At 40.8% G+C, this 19,485-nt stretch overlaps 1 protein-coding gene across 3 annotated transcripts in view; it reads left to right on the top strand.

Moving 5' to 3' along the window:
• FOCAD (focadhesin) overlaps positions 1 to 19,485 on the top strand; it is a 279,727-nt gene that overhangs the window by 71,645 nt on the left and 188,597 nt on the right. For all 3 annotated transcript variants that reach the window (XM_070431752.1, XM_070431754.1, XM_070431753.1), the window contains 4 exons: positions 2,774 to 2,978; positions 6,190 to 6,396; positions 14,637 to 14,724; positions 19,022 to 19,224. In XM_070431752.1, the coding sequence (XP_070287853.1) occupies positions 2,774 to 2,978; positions 6,190 to 6,396; positions 14,637 to 14,724; positions 19,022 to 19,224 (703 nt within the window). The remainder of the gene's footprint in view (positions 1 to 2,773; positions 2,979 to 6,189; positions 6,397 to 14,636; positions 14,725 to 19,021; positions 19,225 to 19,485) is intronic.

The raw sequence follows: 19,485 nt of genomic DNA on the forward strand, positions 1-19,485 counted from the left end.
AGGGATTGAACCACAACCTCGGTATGTGCCCTGACTGGGAATCAGACCCATGACCTCTCCATGTATGGGGTGATGCTCCAACCAACTGAGCCACCAGCCAGGGTGGGGGCATTATTTTATAACTAAGTTCTGCATTCATTTATAGAAGGCCTTGTGATGTTAAAAACTTCACCTTCATGGAACTGAGAATTGCATAAATTGACATTGATGTCATGGTCCCTAGATCAGGATACTTTCGTCTAACATATTTTCCAGCTGAGGGAACTGAGGAGAGCAATAGTAAATGACTTGCTCAGGTCACATGGCAAATTAATGGTGGAGCTGGGCAGGAAGCCTCAGCGTTGGACCCTCACTGCAGGCCTTTCCCTGCCACTTCTCCCTTAGTGGTAAACAGAAAGATTGAAGCTGTATATGTAGATACACTTGATGACATTTTAAAACATTCTTGATCAGTGGGATTTCAGGTTATGTTTTATTATTTCCCTTTTCTCCTTAAGCCCTGGTAATCTCATACATGTGTACTGAAGTGATAGTTAATCATTAGATACCACATAGGTAATGCAATATATAAAATCAGGACGGATTAAGCCAAGGAGAGTTTTAAATGCATAATAGTATATTGTCCTTAAAGTTCAGAATTATGCTTCTGATGTCAAATAATGACAGCATCTTGGAAATATATTTTTGTATATGAACCTTGCATTTCACCTTCAGCATCTCAAAATGGGAGAAAACTGATAAGCTATTCATGGATGTTCTTGACACCTGGAGAGTATTTATTCTGTGGGGAACACATTATTACAGAGAGAGAGATGAGGAGACAATGTTTCTTAAATCTCTTTTTTGGAAACCTGTGCTTCGAAGTCTAACTCATAATACATCATCTGCTTGCTTGATCTACGAAGCTGTTTTTAGTTTCCTAAAGTGGATGGTTTGATAAAGAAATATGTTTCAGTAATAATTATTAACTCAAAGTCCTTCTTTTGTGGGTTGTTGTTGTTGTTTTTTTTTTTGTAGATTATATAAGTATTTTTGCTCTTGAGGAAAAAAAATTAACCTCCAGACTGAGTTCCATTAGAGCAAGGATCTAATCTGTTTTTTGTTTCTAGCTCATAGAAGAATGAATGGTGTGGTATTCAGTACATTTTGCACAGCGAATAAGTAAATGAATAAATTAAATCTTATCAATTTGATAACTTAAGGTTATTAATGTTAATGATATTTTAAAATCACATTGCGGTGGAATTTATAATGTTATAAAGTTACATTGTCAATCATAATTCAAATAGTATTTCCTTCATGCAGCACACCTTTCTTTTAGCAATTTTTACTTTCTATACTCTAGTTCAGGAACAAAACTGATTGCCCCTGTTAGATTCTATGCTTCTTAAGAATAGATAATGCCTGGTTTATCTTTGTATCTAATACTTTTTTATGGATAACAAATATGAAAAACATTAATATTTTAATTGGTGTATGCAAATTGTAAAACAACTCTAAATTTAGTGTAACTGAATCAGTTAATGATAGACTGAGCATCTCTTTGAAGGCCTACTGTGTACAGTTATTGGTTATACAGAAGTAAACAGAAATCCATGGTCCATGCCCTCATTTGGCTTATATTCTGGCAAGGAATAAAGGTATTGAATAATAACGGCGATAAAGTCATTGTCCTTTGGAAGCAGATAAGGCTCTGACCCAGGTTAGGTGTCAGGGAAGGCCCTCAGGAAGTCATTTTAAAGGAGAGAACTGAAAGATGATAGAAATTGGGCAGAGGAAGGAACAGGAAAGGGAGAAAGGGGACAGTATTACAGGCAGAGGGAATAGCAAGGGAGAAAGAAGCCTGGATGACTACATGGGAGATTCAGTGGAGAGTGGAGAAGAGCCAGAAAGGAGGCTAGAAAGATAAGCAGCAGCAAAATTATGGAGGGTTTGTGAATGGGACTAAATATTTTAAGGGTAAACTCTTTCAACCTAGTTAATGACATGATGAAATTTTACATTTGAAAGGTCATTTTGGCATTTTAGTAACTTTGGACTTGGAGTTGTTGGGATATATTGAAATCTAAAGATACAAAAGATTGGTAATGCTTGCCTTCCTCCTCTGCATAGGAATAGCTTATGAGGAGGGACTTGGCAGGTTACTTCACCTCCTTCTGCCTCAGTTTCTGCATAATTGGGATATGATATTTTTTTATTTTATAAGTTTGTAGTGAGGATCAAATGACCTTAAAGGCATAAGGTGCAGTTACTTGCACACCCTGTTAACGAGTAAATATTAGCTTATAATCTTCTTGTGTTGTCTGTGTGGCTTTGTTGTATATAGAACCTCATGTACACAGTTTTTCTGAAAATGCATGCCTGGATTATATTCCTGGAAAATGGGTCTTGACATCTATAATTCTTGAAAGGTTCTCAGATGATTCTGCTGTTCACCAAAGACAGATGCTGGAGATGTAGTGTGAGATACAGATGCTATTCTAGTGTGAAATGCAGATGCTATTCTAGAGTGAGATGTAGATGCCATTCTAGGGTGCAGGTAGAGACCCTTAGTTCTGGCCAGCAGCTTATGGTCTCCGGGGGTTGTCATTTTCTCCAGCGCACAAGGAACTGTTTGGTGAGGGTATAGGCAGGTCATGGTGGAATAGAAGAATCATAAAAAGTAGTTACACTTGCTAACACAGTTCATGATAGGTCCAGAGCCATTAGTTGATACTCGGACACTGACTTGCTTGATACTCTGTGACTGGCTTTTGTGTCACATGATTTCCAGGTCGGAAGCTTCATGCGTCCAAATAATGGCACCATTTCTCTGGTATCTGTATTGTGAGCCATCCCAGTTGCAAGAATATGCTAACCTCAGACTAGCCCTGCTGAAGGTCCTCCTTCAACCGCGGGTTCTCTGTGACAAAGAACAGCCATCGACACTGGAGCAGCAGATCCTTCAGCTGTGTTGCGACATGGTCCCCTGCTTGCAGGTAAGGCCTTCCCTCCTCCCCGGGAGCATCAGCACGTGCCGATTAGCATCGTCACGTGTAAAGTAGAACCCCTGTGACTTGGCAAACTCAGGCACAGTCCCGGCTCCGGAAAAGCTTGCAGGCTTTTGGCAAGGATGAAGGAACCAAATCTAGATTTAAGGCTGATGTATACAATGTTAACTAAATTCACAGATATGTAAATCAGCACACTCCGTGTTAGGATTAGTAGGAGTGCAAACTTCCCTTTGCTTCAGAAAGGCTTCTCCGGAAAAAGAATCTTGAGTGATTTTCTCCTTGTGCAAGAGACTAAGCGAGTTATCAGAAAAATAAAAAGATCTCTTGGTGCAAATTAGAAAAAGGCGTATCTCGGGGCAGACAGAGCCCTGGAACCCAGGGCTGACGGCCCAGTGCTGGCTCGGTTTCCGTTTCCACGTGTCCCCGTGCAACATGTGCGAGGCCCTGACGGGTCCTGCTTTGGAGAAGCCCAGGGTCTAGTCAGGGAGTTAAACCAAGTATATAAATTTTCATAGTTCAGAGTAGATGGATGAAAGATGTTTAACAGAGGTATGGATAAAATGCCTAGGGAGTTCAGGAGAGAGAGAAATCTGAGCTAATGTCTCTATAACTGCAGATAAAAAAACAAAACCAAAAACAAACAAAAAGACACACCAAAAACTGCAGTTGCCAGTGTGTTGTGATTTTAGTATAGTGGTTCATTTGTCAGGCCATCCTGTCCCGTCATCGGGGTTTGACCTTTGCCTACAATCTGAGCACCATGCGGCTTAGTGGATGGAGAGAATATTTTTCAAAGTGATCACTTGCGGTCACAGATGACCTGTTTTAAGTTGTGTTAGCAAGGAATGATGAGAGCGACTCTTGCCTTTGTGACTCAGAAATTGGCCTTTCTGTGATCAAGGCAGAGCAAAGGGAATTAACAGGAATTCTCCTGTGGCTTTTCCCAAGCTTTTGTTTTGTGTGGGCAGTAAGCAATGTGGTGAACATCTTGAACTAGGGTACACTCTGTCACACCCTGTATGCATTACCCTGCTCTCTGCTCTTGGATAGGTGTTGGTCTTCATCTTCATGAGCCTATATTGACAAGCCTAAATACTTATTTGAAGTGAACTCTGTGGAATATTTCTGGGAATATGAAACTTGTTAATATAGTTGAGATAGATGAGGAGGAAAAAAAGGGGATACACCATTTTAAACAAATGGAACTAGCAACATAAACACATTTAATCACTGAACATATTGGCTTTTTTTAGAATGAGGAATCTGAACGTTAGGAAGGATTTTAGCAGCAATGTAATCCATGTTCCCACTGATTACAGGCATTTCTTGTACTCTTTAAAAGACAACCATCCCATGACTGTGAAATATTTTAGTGACAGGAAGCATGCTATTTTGCAAGGAAACCCTTGCAAAAGGTTTCCTTGCAAAATAGCATGGAAACCCTTCCTTCCTTCCTTCCTTCCTTCCTTCCTTCCTTCCTTCCTTCCTTCCTTCCTTTTAGCAAGTACTTCTTTTAACTTACCTGCATTTTCCCAGGACTTTACTCATTAGTCACAATTCTTCTCAGAAAAAAAAACCAAGCTTTTTCAAAAGCTCATCTGCATCCTATGTTGTGTTGTTTTTCTCTGCCTTCCTTTTCCCCCTTCCATCCTTCCCTCCTTTCCCTCTCTTCCTCCTTTCTTTCCTTCATCCATTTCTTTATTTCTCCATATGAAATGGTTTCCAGACTTCACTGTCCTATGGCAGGAATTCCCTAGTTTATTGGCGCTCAGATTGTGTTACTATGAAACGTTCCTCTTAGTACTGAATACAGTACTGAGCACCTGCAGAGAATCACATTAATTAATTTTTTTTTAGAAACAGCCATGCCACCCTACTGGCCTATGATCAGAGCACGGTCAGTGGAACTCCTCTTTCCTTTGCTTCTCATGCCAGTTGCCCTTCAATTTATATTTTCTTATTGGGACTTACCTGTCTTAAGCTTTACTGCTGACTTTGGTCCTAGCAGTTCTTTCTTTTTAATTGTGACTCTTGTCACACATGTTGCCATTGTACATGATCTATTTCTACTTCAAAATTTTTCTTGTTAAGAATTTTGGTAATAATAACGATTAGCGAGCCTTTAATGCTAACTTGCTGAGGTTGCTTTCAAAAACTTTTTTATTATGGAAAATTTCAGTTATGCACCCAAAAAAAATGCATTCAAGGAAATGTCAGACATGAGGCTTTACTTAATTTTAAATCCCTTCCTTTTTTTGGTGGCCTTTTGCCTCTCCTACTCTATATTTGCAAAAGAGCAAAATAATTTACTGAACCTTTTACATTTATTTTTTTATAACTTGGTATTTTGGACTATCTCCTCCCACTTGATCTTATAATATCTTTTTTCTCTTGTTTGCTACGAGTTAATTTTTCTCTGTGTGTATAGTGGTAACAACTGGTGAAAGGTACAGCTGGTCAACTGTAGGCTTTCCTGTTGATGAATTTAACAGACACAGGCTCCTGATTGAAGCAGATGGTTCATTGTTTGTAGCCTAATCTCTGGGAAATGCCAGTGTGTCTGCTAGCAGGACCATATCCTTAATGCCGACTCCAGAATTGTGATCAGAACAGCTGGCCTTGAATTGAATTGAGATTTTTCAAGAGCATCCAAGTCTTTCCTATCTGACACATTAGCCTGTGGAGAGGATACTCTGCCATTTGAACATGGTCTTTCCTCACGCCTGTGGAGTGTGGAAATGATGCTCTCAGTTAAGGTGTTCTGAGCAAATACCTAGCAGATGAAGAACTTACAGTGAATTAGAATAACTAGCCCTTTACTATCAGGTAATTATGTTGCAATTGTAGAAAGGAGAGTTCATTTGGAGAGCTCAAAACCAACTTTAATTTCCTTTAAGATGTTGGCACTGTCATGTAATTTGTCTTAAGAAATCTGCACTCAGAGAAGTTAGGAAAATAAATGAAAACAATTGGTGCCAGGCAGCAGTCAGTAATAAAAACAATAGCAATTATTTTGTTCAGTGACACATGGAAAAGGCAGAGGTGCAGAGTTTAATCCCATATGAGTTCTGTACATTTCTGCATCTCAAGACTTTATAAGGGGAAAATATTCTATTGTTAATGTTTATTGTGTAGTTTAAAATTATTCTTTGGTTTGTACTTTATTGTAACGTTATATAACGACTTTTAAAAACAGATAAAGGATTTGATACAGACAACAGAAGTGATGCTGTTTATCGAGGAAGTATATTTAAGCCTTTCGCGTCACCCTGGTTTCTGGAAAATTCAGCTTACCCAGCTGACCCTTCAGCTGCTGTGTGTCTGTGAAGTCAGCTTGAAGATAACTGGGGAATGCTCATCTTTAATCCACCTTTTGGAGCGTAGTGTTGAACTGCTGAAGGAGGTAAGGATAGTAAGACATTTTAATGAGTCAGTTATCACTTAAGTGGGTTTTATATAAAGGAGCTGGGTGATTGTGTACTTATACTTTATCATATCAAAGGTGTGTTGCTGTCATATGATTAGATCATACTACTAATGTACAACTACTAATATCATTTATTATAAAAAGGAATCATTAAATACTCTTTAGAGCATCAGTTAAGTATCTGCCACTCTGTCACTTTTCCATTTACTCACGTAGGACACAAGTAATGAACATTTATTACATGCCAGACCCTATAGAATACATAGATGAAAAGGTACATTCCGTGACCTCAAGGGACTTAAACATGCAAATAAACAATTACAATACAGTAAGGTAAATGCTTTGCTATATTGAAAGGGCACAGTTAAGGAAAGTAGGGTATGAGTTCAGATGTGAGAAGTCTGCATAGGAGTTGGCCTGGTTCACACCAGAGGCTGGAAGGCATTCCGGCTGCAGGAACAGCATGTGCCCAGGCACAGAAGCATGAGAGAGCAGGCCGGCATGGCCCGCTCAGAAAACGAGAAGGTGTTGAGCATTGTTGAAGGGTCAAGGTAGAGGAGATAAGACCCAGAGTTGAGTTCGCATTTTATCTTCCAGGTAATGGCATGCGATTGAAGACCTCTTAGCAGAGAGGTGCCCTGCTATTTTGTGTGTGGAAGGTTATTCTGATGGTAGAGTGGAGGAGGGTTTAGAACAGGGTAACACAGGGGCAGGAAATGAGGAGGGATGTCTTAGACTGCTAGGGCTGCTGTAAGAAAGTATCATAGACTGGGTGGCTTAATCAACAGCATTTTTTTTCTTGCAGTTCTAGGGATGAGGAAGTTCAAGATCAGGGTGTTGGCTGACTTGATTCCTAGCAAGGGCTGTCTGTCTTCCTGGCTTGTGGACAACTGCTGTGTCCTCACATGAGAGAGAGCAAGTGTGAGCTCTCTATTGTTCCTTCCTATAAGGACACTAATCCTCCTAGAATAGGGCTCCGCTCTTATGATTTGGTTTAACTTTAATTGCTTCTTTACTCAACAACTATTGCATTGGCAGGTAGGGCTTTAGCATGTGAATTTGGGGTGAGAAGGACACAATCTGGTTTATAGCAAGGGACTAATTAGGGAAATGAAGATGGGAAAATAAAAATATAGGAGATGAAACCAATAGGGCTTTCTGGTGACTAGATGGTCAAGGAGAGGGTCCTTGGTAGATTTTTAGTTTTCTATTTTGGACAACTGGATAGTATCCTTCACTTTTGGAAGTGGTAGCTGATGTTAGAAGGAAAATGGCAACTTTGTTTTGAGATTTGCTTGGTTTAATGTACTAGTATGTATGGATCATAAACAGTTGGCTGTATAGTTTTGAAAGTCAGGATAGAAGCCTAAGCTAAAGGTATAGATTTGTAGACATTTACTTTAGAAGGAGAGTTTTAAATTTTAACTATGGGGTTGCAGGACAGGGTTTGGGTTGGAACTGCAGGGACTGTTGATATTTGGAGTGTACTGATAGAGGAGTCTGGGAAAGTATGGCTAAAAGGTTGTATGACAAGCAGAAGAGACAGGTGACATGAAAATCAAGGACAGGAATCTCTTAAAAAGGGGAATGGGCCGAAACCGGTTTGGCTCAGTGGATGGAGCGTCGGCCTGCGGACTGGGGGGTCCCGGGTTCGATTCCGGTCAGGGGCATGTACCTTGGTTGCGGGCACATCCCCAGTGGGAGATGTGCAGGAGGCAGCTGATCGATGTTTCTCACTCGTCGATGTTTCTGACTCTCTATCTCTCTCCCTTCCTCTCTGTAAAAAATCAATAAAATATATTAAAAAAAAAAAAAAAAAAGGGGGGAATGGTCAGCATTGTGATGGAGAGAGGATGTGAAGTAAGATTAGAAAATTAAGTACTCTTATGATGCAGCAGGAGGAAGTTTATTGTCCACAGTAGGGGAAGCAGTTTCAGTGCAGTGGTGGTGGTAGGAGCAAATTGGATTAAAGGAGTGAATGGCAGGCAAGGAAATGGAGAGAGTGAATGTGTTTCTGTGAAAGATGAAGACTCAAGTAATTTATTGGTCAATTTGACAGTATTGTGGTTAGAATGGTTTCTATGCTTGTACTCTATAGATAATACTATTTTTATATACTATTATCTATCTATCTATATAAAAGCATAATATGCAAATTGACCAGATGGCGGAATGACTGGTCACTATGACACACACTGACTGCCAGGGGGCAGACGCTCAATGTAGGGGCCCAATCGCCCAATTGGGGCCTGCCGGCCAACCTCTTGGTCCCTCCCCCTGGCTGGCAGGCTCCTATCACCCGATGGGGAATGGGGAATCAGGGGTGGGTGGTGGTGGATGCCGGCAGTGCCAGGCCAAGGCAGGTGCAAGTGGGGCCCTGATCGCCCCGCCAGTTGCCCCACACACAGAGGGTGGGCTGCAGCAGCGGCAGCGGGGGAAGGGACCAGCTGTCAGCAGCCGGTGAAGATTGGCCTGATCGCAGGCCAGGCCTAGGGACCCTACCCGTGCACAAAGTTTGTGCGCTAGGCCTCTAATATAATATATTTATGTTATGTATAGTAGTGATGTGCATTGACAATATACAGTAATATATATCTGTCATGTATTATGTAATACTTATTATATATTAACTAGAGGCCCAGTGCACAAAATTTGTGTCAGATACGGTCCCTAAGCCTGGCCTGTGATCAGAGCCATCTTCCCCAGCTGCTGGCAGCCGGCCCTACCCCCCGCCGCCACTCACCCCAGTTTCCTGCTCGCCATCGGGGGATTGGAGCCTGCTGGCCAGAGGGAGGGACTGAGAGGTGGTCAGTGCACCTCATAGCGACTGGTCAACCGGTCATTTGGGTTGTTCCACTGTTTGGTCAATTTGCATACTACTCTTTTATATATATAGATAAATACATACTATGATAAAATCATATCAAATCACCTCAGATGTATAATTATATTATATATCTATATAATATCTATATATGGTTCTACCTATTGGGTATATAATAGATAATATATAGAAAAATATAGACAGATAATATTTTATGGGTAAATATTATATAGCTAAATTACCAAGAGTTGTGTGTTTTTAACTGTACCTCATATTGTTCCTTTGTGTTTGTACTAGATTCATTTGCATAGTGACATGATTATCAATTATAATTTTAGAGTTTAGTCTTTTTGCTATCTTCCTCTGACAATCTTATTGTATATCTGCCCCTCCCCACACTATGCATTTAGCATATATTTAGTAAGCATCTTCTGTGGCAAACACTTTGCTACAAATAATTAGGTAAAAACAGACAAGGTTTGTGAAGCTTACAAGCTAGTGTGCATAAAAATCACTAGGCAGAGTTTATTAAAATGCAAATGCCTGGGGCCTGCCCCTAGAGAAATTGAATTAGCAGGGCTGAGTGAGGCTTAAGCATCTGTATTTTAAACTAGGCCTCAGGTGATTTTACATATATGCATATAAGGCAAACACCCTAGTAAACATCACACAGATTGAACTTTTTAGCCACCACAGAAGTTTCCCACAAGCCTAGTCCTAATCACAACCTCCTCTGTCCTGACTGTCCTGACTTCTATAGGAGTCTCTTTCTTACATTTTAAAAACAGTTTTAACACCTAAATGCATATGTCTACACATCATAATATAGTTTTGTGTGCATGATCTTTCATACTAACGGTCATTACCTTCCGTTCCCTCCCTTACTTTTTTCCCTTGAAGTATACAGGGTGGGGAAAAAAGTAGGTTTATAAGTGTGAGTATGCAAAACAGAGTTTATTCTTATATTGTTATTAATAATTACTGTATTATCTACTTCTGCCCCTCTGCCCCCCTCCCCCCGCACTTGTATGTATTGAAAGACCTGGTTTATGTGAGCTGTAGCATTTTCTACATTGTGAATTCTGCTGATTGCGTCCTCTTGGTGCACTTGGACATGTTTCTCTAACTCCTAATGAATTAATTGAATTAGGCACTGAACTTCAATAGCTACTAACACCAAAAAAAGAAGAGCAACACACATGTGCTTCTGGATGAAAGACCACACAACTCCCAGTCGTCTTAGAAACAAAAAATGAAACTAAACAAATCCTGAATCTGATCAAGCCCCTACTGTCTGATTGGCCCAGCTTGGCTCAATCAGCTCTGCCCTGGGGACAGGGTAGGCACAGACATGGCCCTGGGAGACCGCGAGCTGGGCTCCATCGCCACCGTGTCTGCCACAGATACTTACCCCTGATGTAGCCTTTCTTACACTTTGTTTTCCCTACCATCTTGTTCACAGCAGCATCCCTTGGCACATCAGTGCCTGGCACATAGGTGGTGCTCAAAAGGGTAGACGCCAATGGCATTTCCATCTTTTTAAAAATATTTGACTTCCTTTTCTAGGAAGGCTCTGAATTAGCCTGGGTTCCCCCAAAATAAACAGAAGCAGACCCTGGGTTTCCCCAAAGCAGAGGCTGATGGAACAGGCATTCATTTCCAAGTGCAATCGCAGGAAGCATGTGGGAGAGGGACAAGAGTGAAATATTGATCGTGAGAGAGGCAATACAGATATTATCAAGTTTGTCACTGCTACAAGCACCGGTTGCTCCATCCCACAGAATATTCTGAGTAGCCATATGAAATGTCTCAGAACCCCCCTGAAGGACCCAGAATAAAGAGGAAGATATTTGTTCTTGGGCTTCCATTGCCTACTTGGCAAGTTTAAACTCCCTGGGCTTCAGGATGTCTCACTGGTCTGAAGCAAGAGGAACTACAGCAGTGTGTGAAGTGGCACACGAGATGTCCAACACAGCTTTTATGAAAAGAGCTCATGAAATGGTAACAATCTTTAGTGTTAGAAATCAATCAAGCAAGCAAAAAACTTGCAACCTCTCAGAAGTGAGAGCAATGTAGGATTATTTAATCTCCACAATGACTGTTCCTTACTTTTGGTTTTGGTGTCTTGCATCTCCAGCTCTTTCCTTGCACCCTCTGTTCTGAAAAGGCTACTCTTGTTTCTGCCTTCCTACCTTTAAGTTCCACGTAAAATGTGTTTGGACCAGTGGTTCTCAGCCTTCCTAATGCCGCGACCCTTTAATACAGTTCCTCATGTTGTGGTGACCCCCAACCATAAAATTATTTTCATTGCTACTTCATAACTGTAATTTTGCTACTGTTATGAATCGTAATGTAAATATCTGATATGCAGGATATATTTTCATTGTTACAAATTGAACATAATTAAAGCATAGTAATTAATCACAAAAACAATATGTAATTATATACATGTTTTCCGATGGTCTTAGGCGACCCCTGTGAAAGGGTCGTTTGACCCCCAAAGGGGTCGCGACCCACAGGTTGAGAAGCACTGGTCTAGACCGTTTCAGAACCCTGAAAAGCTACCTGGTGACCCTTTCAGTGACAGCTTGTGTGGAAAAGGCTCTCCCGTGATAGCGTTCAAATACAGGAATACTTTTGTCTCTGATCCTCTTGGTAGATGGTAAACTTGAAATTTAAATCGTCTTGCTGGTTTTCTTTTTCTTTTTTATGAACATGCAGAATTTGAAATGAAATTGAGGAAAAGATAATGGCAAAGAATAGTGTGATGGTGTATACTGTAAACGTATTTATTTCAAAATGCATTTATTGTCCTCAAATAGATAACAATGCTTCATGGTTCTCAACTGTATTTCAAAATAGTGAACATATATAAGACACAAATTAGAATATATTCCATTAAAAAATCATAATTTTCCTCTAGCTGTTTTATTTTATTTTTTTTTATTTTTTAAAATATATTTTATTGATTTTTTACAGAGAGGAAGGGAGAGGGTTAGAGAGTTAGAAACATCGATGAGAGAGAAACATCGATCAGCTGCCTCCTGCACATTCCCTACTGGGTATGTGTCCGCAACCAAGGTACATGCCCTTGACCGGAATCGAACCTGGGACCCTTGAGTCCACAGACCGACGTTCTATCCACTGAGCCAAACCAGTTAGGGCTCCTCTAGCTGTTTTAAAAAAATATTTTTTTATTTCAGAGAGGAAGGGAGAGAGAGAGAGAGGGAGAGAGAGAGAGAAACATCAATATTGAAAGAGAATCATTAATTGGCTGCCTTCTACATGCCCCACACTGGGGATTGAGCCTGCAACCTGGGCATGTGCCCTGACCAGGAATCGAACCGTGACCTCCTGGTTCATAGGTCGACACTCAACCATGGAGCCACACCGGCCAGGCTAGCTGGTTTTTTTTAAGTCCATAAACATTCTTAGAAGATTTTGCAGTGTGATTAATTTCACTTTTTAAATGACTTGTAGATATACTAGAGGCCTGGTGCATGAATTGGTGCATGGGTGGGGTCCCTCAGCCTGGCCAGTGATCATGGTTGTCTCACCCAGTCCCTATCAGGGCCAATTGGGCCGGCTAGCTGGCTGGGGAGTGGGGGCGGGGGGAAGGACTACAGGAGGTTGGCCGGCCCCCGATCAGGTGATTGGGGCTGGCTGGCCGGCTGGGGGTAGGGACTGCGGGAGGTTGGCTGGCCATGGGAGGTTGGCTGTGGGTGCACACTGACTACCAGGGGCAGCTCCTGTGTTGAGTGTCTGCCCCCTGGTGGTCAGTGCACGTCATAGCTACCGTCTGGTTGTAACGGTTGCTAAGGCTTTTATATATAGAGATATTTATTTATTTATTTATTTATTTATTTTTTATATATATATTTTATTGATTTTTTACAGAGAGGAAGGGAGAGAGATAGACAGCCAGAAACATCGATGAGAGAGAAACATCGACCAGCTGCCTCCTGCACATCTCCCACTGGAGATGTGCCCGCAACCCAGGCACATGCCCCTGACCGGAATCGAACCCGGGACCCTTCAGTCCCCAGGCCGACGCTCTATCCACTGAGCCAAACCGGTCCTGGCAATAGAGATATTTATTAATTTGTGCCAGAGTTGATAGCATCCCCAAGATTATAACTTCTGAGTGGCTCAGATGTTGTTTTCTCACAAGGGTTTCTTTAATGTGGCTTTACCTCACGCGTCCTTTTTTCTTTGCCTGTCCTCAAGATTTATAGGTATTTCTGCTCTGCAGGTACTTCTGTGAAATTTCAGAATGAAGTAATTCTAGGAAAGTGTGGTAGACCTTTCTCCATTAGTTCCATAATATGTTAATGTTTTCTGTATTTAGAATCCTCAAATAATATTGTATGTCACTTGTATCTTATTTATTGGAACTTAATGTACATGTCCTTTTTCTCTTTTTCATTTTGTTCATATACTTAGTGAAATTAATGATTTAAAGTTTCTATGGTTATTGCTTTGCTTCATTTAAATATGCTTAATAAATTACTGTAATTTAAAAATAATCTCTGCCTCCCTAGGCACTAATGTTTCTTCCATTATAATATGATTTATTAAAATGCATTTAGTATAATTTATTATGTGAGTTATATAGATGAATCATATCTGTATTAGGTAAGAAGACAACTGAGCTACTTCTCGAATGAAATATTCTTAAATTCAGGATTTCAGGTTGTCTTTAGTGGCTTGCAAAGATTCACTGTTTTGAAGATGTGCTGCTATATTGTATTAAGGTGTTACTCCTCTAAATGATTTTTTTTAGCCTATTGTTCTTTGGCCAGATGTAAGATTTTGAATTTATGTATGAGTGCTCTGGCTTCCACCAGTTCTTCTTTAGTAGAACAGGCTTACTGGTCATAATTTTGTGTCCAGTCATCCCTTGGTGTCCTTGGAGGATTGGTTCCAGGATCCCCCGTGGACACCAAACTCTAGGATGCTCAAGTTTCCTAAATAAATTAGTGTAGTTTTTGCATATAGTCTATGTACATCCTCCTATACACACCTAAAATCATCTCTAGAGTGCTTATAAGACCCAATACAATATAAATGCTATGTAAATAGTTGTCAATACTATATTGTTTAGGGAATAAGAGGCAATAATGACAGGGAAAAAAAGTCTGTACCTGTTCAGTACAGATGCAACCATCATGGGTCTAACTGCATAGTGCACATCAGCAACAATCGACCATTTTTTAAGATATTTTTGATTTGCAGTTGGTTGAATCTGTGGGTCCAGAGCCCACAGGTATGGAGGCATGACTGTAACAGGTTAATAATCTTTCATGTTGAATATACTCTTCCTGGTACATGTTATAAAGCCGTGGCTCTGGGAACTTCTTAACAACTCTTTGTGTTTTCTTCTTTTCTTTAGGATTTTCCTGTTGAACTGGTCATAATTGGAATAGCTATGCTACTTCTACAGACTCCTGCAAGTCAGCAGAAGCCAATCTCAAGTCTAGGTAAATGACACCGACTACAGGAAAAAGTAAACATAGCCTGAGGGTTGGCAGGAGTCCCTTGAACTATATACAGTATATCCTGTTATACTGTAAAGTCCTGTATATTTTGAGTTTCTGTTCTGGAATTTTCTTCATTAATCATTATCACATAGAATCTTCTTTCTCTTGTCCAACAAGGTATTTCCTTGTGCAGAACCATTTAGCAGTGACATTGGCAAATATATTGAAGGGCATATCAGCTATTCACAGTTGTACCGCACACTCAGAATCAATAGCATAAAACCCTTGAAACAAAATAATTGTTTAGCATTTGTATTTGTTCTGAAAACTATACTCTGACTATTCAAAACTCTTGCCATGCTGAACAAAATTTAATTTATGGTTATTAATTAACCTAGTGAGACAAATGAAAGATAATATTCTCCCCACTGTCCAGTATTATTTAAAGAAAAGTGAGGAATGGGACTAAAGGGAGGCAAAAATGTTCTATTTAAGAATGATGTGGTCAGGCCGGTTCAGTGGTTGAGCATAGACCTACAAAATAGGAGGTCAGGGTTCAATTCCCAGTTAGGGCACATGGTTGTGGGCTTGATCCCCAGTTTGGGTGGGGACTTGCAGGAGGCAGCCAATCAATGATTCTCTCTCATCATTGATGTTCCTATCTCTCTCTCTCTCTCTCTCCCCCTTCCTCTCTGAAATCAAGAAAAATATTTTTTGAAAGTCATTTGAGCCCTAGCTGGTTTGGCTCAGTGGATAGAACGTTGGACTGTGGACTGAAGGGTCCCAGGTTCGATTCCAGTCAAGGGCACATGCCTGGGTTGCAGGCTCGATCGCCAGTTGCGGGTGTGCAGGAGGCAGCCAATCAATGATTCTCTCTCATCATTGATGTTTCTGTTTCTCTCCCTCTCCCTTCTTCTCTGAAATCAATAAATATATGTATATTTTTTAAAAGTCATTTGCTTTGCTTTGGCTTATGGAACAGTAGCCAATGTGACATAAGCAGAAACCTGAAAGCATTTGAGCTTTTTTTGGGGAAAAAAAAAAAAAGAATAATGTGGTAAAGAATCAAGGTGTTGGGTCTGGCAGATTAGCAAATAAGTCACACCTTTAAATGCGGCTTTTACATTAATGCTGCCCAGCTGTATGGCTCCAGTGTAATCCGTGTGCTAATGGAGGCTCTGTGTAAATTGTTGGCTAGTGCCATGATACCCTCATTTTAAAAATGTGCTTGAGGTAAGTACTGATTGTGTAGTCCAGTGGTTGGCAAACGGCGGCTCGCAAGCCACATGTGGCTCTTTGGCCCCTTGAGTGTGGCTCTTCCACAAAATAACACGTGCGGGCGCACACATACAGCGCGATTGAAACTTCGTGGCCCATGCGCAGAAGTCATTTTTTGGCCTCGGCGAGTCTATTTTGAAGAAGTGGTGTTAGAAGAAGTGGGGGGTGGCGATCGGTTGGGCGACGGGAGAGCGGCTCAGGGGAGGTACATTGTTTTGAGGTACATTCGCTGAGGTCGACCCCTTCCAACTCTCCCATCCACACTCCTATCTGAAACAAGTATACGAGACGAGTGCGGATGGGAGAGTTGGAAGGGGTCGACCTCAGCGAACGTACCTCAATCAGATTGAGGACGTTTTTAGCAAAGGCCAGCTTAGGAGTACCCTAATTAAGTTAATAACAATGTACCTACCTATATAGTTTAAGTTTAACAAATTTGGTTCTCAAAAGAAATTTCAACCGTTGTACTCTTGATATTTGACTCTGTTGACTAATGAGTTTGCCGACCACTGGTGTCGTCTATTATTCTGGGCATTTTAATTCCTCATGACTTTGAGGGTGGATTGCTCCTGCACTTGCAGTCTGTCTTGGGAATGGCCTTAGCACGTGGAGGAGGGCCCTTGGCTCTGTGGCCTTGATCTCTGCCCTGCCCTTGCCTGTTGGCCTTATGCTCACTTGTGTCCTCCACGCTGGTCCTTTCCTGAATTACTTCTGCCTTTTTTTCTCATAACTATGAACATGGCATCATCCCACATGTGTAATTTGCTAGTGCTACTACTTCTGACGGCCACGTATTTTTAAACAGCTTTATTGAGATATATTTTATTTGCCGTAAATTCTATGATTTAAAAATGTACAATAAAGTGTCTTTTTATGAAATTTACAGAATTATGCAACCAGAACCACAATCTAGGTTTAGAACATTTCCATCACCTCCCCCCTGCATTTTTTGTGCCCACTTAATAGTTAATCCTCATTCCCACTATTAATGTGCATTCTGTCTCTATAAATTTGCCTTTTGTGGATATCTATCTATCTATATCCATATAAACAGAGGTAATATGCAAATTAGGGCAGGACTCCATAACCAGTCACGACCAGACAGGAGGAGGTTGCGCGTGCAGGTGAGGCCTGGAGCAGAGACGGAGACAGAGGCAGGGGGGCCTGCCCAGCCTGTGCGGCAGCTCGGGGGGCGGCCCCGGAGCGAACACAGGCAGGGGAGCCGGGGGACACTGCGAGTCAGGCGTGGGTCCCGGCCCCCCCGCGGCGCCAGTCCGGCCTGACTCCCGTGGTGGCCGGCGCTGCATGAGTCCAGTGCGAGTCCCGGCCCCCCGCGGAGTGCCTCCTTGCACGGCGGGAGACGGGGCGGCATCTCGCGCAATTTCAAATGCACGCTGGGCCTCTAGTTTCACATAAATGAATTTTCTTTTTTGACAAAAAGAAATTCCGAAGCTGTAGAGAACTCACATTTTAAATTCTGAAGGTACACTATTGTTGTGGTTCATGTATAATAGGATGCTGTAGGATCAAACACCCCAATACTTTCATTATTTGATGGATAGCAGACTTTTTGTTTTTTTTTTTAAACCAGTGTCTCTGATTTGAAGTCACCTTAATAGATTGAAATCATATTGAAAACTATTGAGCCAGCATGCCTTTTGAAGAATAAGGAAGAACTGTTGTTTACTATTATTGGGAACAAGCATTCAAAAAAATAGAATAACCAAGGGTATATTGATTATTTCACATTTGAAAAATGCAGAGCATCAATATAATATTATGCTTCTTAAATATTAACCCTAGCCTTGATTGTAAATAGCAAGTTATAAAATTGCCTGGAAGATTTATGATAGAGTATATAAATATTCGTATTATATGCATTTCATGCTTTGTCAAAGATAATGAATTTTCATGATATCTCAGATAATAATACTAATATTTAGACAAAAAATGTAAATTAATAGTGTTAGAGAAACAGGTATTTATACTTCATACTATGTTCAGGTTTGACTTCCAAGTGATTTAGTAATGAAATACTGGCAACTCACTGACGTGAGGCTTATAAAATTTTTTGTCTTTGGTATAGTGGGGATATCAGTTTATTGCTTTGATAATATAGCTCAGAAGCCTATGAATAACATCATAAATAAGGGTTCATTCAGTAACCAAGAAATAAGTACATTTAAGCCTTAACTTGTTCTGTTATTAGTCTAGGACAGTGGTCGGCAAACTCATTAGTCAACAGAGCCAAATATCAACAGTACTTCTTCAAAGTAGACTCACCCAGGCCGAAAACCGACTTCTGCACATGGGCCACGAAGTTTCAATCGCACTGTACGTGCGCGCCCGCACATGGTATTTTGTGGAAGAGCCACACTCAAGGGGCCAAAGAGCCGCATGTGGCTCACGAGCCGCAGTTTGCCGACCACGGGTCTAGGCGATACTCTACATGTGACAAAGTCAGTGTACATTTGCATGTGTGGTTCTGATGTGTAAATTGAGTGTCCATGTTAGAAAAAAAATCATTTGGGTTTGACTGTTATGCTGGTTATGGACTTTGAAACTTTCCTGATCTGCTTCTCAGCAATTAAAATGGAAAGCTTGCCCAGCTTCACCTTGTTTACTTACTAATCTCGCATACAGTGCTCAGCTGGGCTTGTAAGGGAAGCGCATTGCTCTCCACTGAAGGCAGTAGAAGGGTCTGACAGAACAAGGACAAAAGTTGAATTGTATTTTAAAGAAATTTGTATTGACCGAAAAAAGTTGATTTATACTTTCTGACATATGATATGTATTTTTTTTCTAAGAGTTTCATCAGGCTTTCAGTTATATACAGAAATAACTTGTTTTGGATACTATTTAATTTCCTTTTATTTCTAAAAAGATAAGATTTATTATCTTTGTTATATGTGTGACCAGTTGTAAGGAAAGTTCTTGCATATCCCCCTTAAACAAGATAGCATTTTGTTTCACTGTGGTATTAGTTTGTAAAAACATGAATTGTTGTTTTGATGAATAGCTTTGAAGCTCCTCTCTTTTGCTGACGGTCAGAAAATCCCAAAGTCCTCCTTGCTGCTAGTCATGCCAGTTCTGCAGATACTTTCTTCTACGGCCTTGGAAGACTGCATATCCACGGATGAAGACGGTCCCTCGAGGCAGCAGTTAGCTCTGAAGCTTTTAGAAACGGTACAGCAAGGGTGCTACAGAGACGACCACCAACAGGTAATGAAGTCCATCCTTGTCTCCCTTAAATAAAAGTAAAGTGGTAAAGTGGGCTATGTCTCTGCAGGTAATCTCACCTCCTGATGAGTGTATGTGTGGGGCTTAAACTCTGTGAACTTTACCATATTGTTGGGCAGTTGTGTAGATGTTAGTATAATGTTCTGGGCAGGGAGAGAGGAAGTAGTCCTGTTGTGAAATAAGTTTTGGAAATGCTGTAGAATCCTTTTTCTCTTCGAGTTTCCAAGTACATTAGTAGTAAAG

Source organism: Myotis yumanensis, unplaced genomic scaffold (assembly GCF_028538775.1).
Source record: "Myotis yumanensis isolate MYYU_CA2020_CCGP unplaced genomic scaffold, mMyoYum1.0.hap1 SCAF_12, whole genome shotgun sequence".
Classification (NCBI taxonomy): domain Eukaryota; kingdom Metazoa; phylum Chordata; class Mammalia; order Chiroptera; family Vespertilionidae; genus Myotis; species Myotis yumanensis.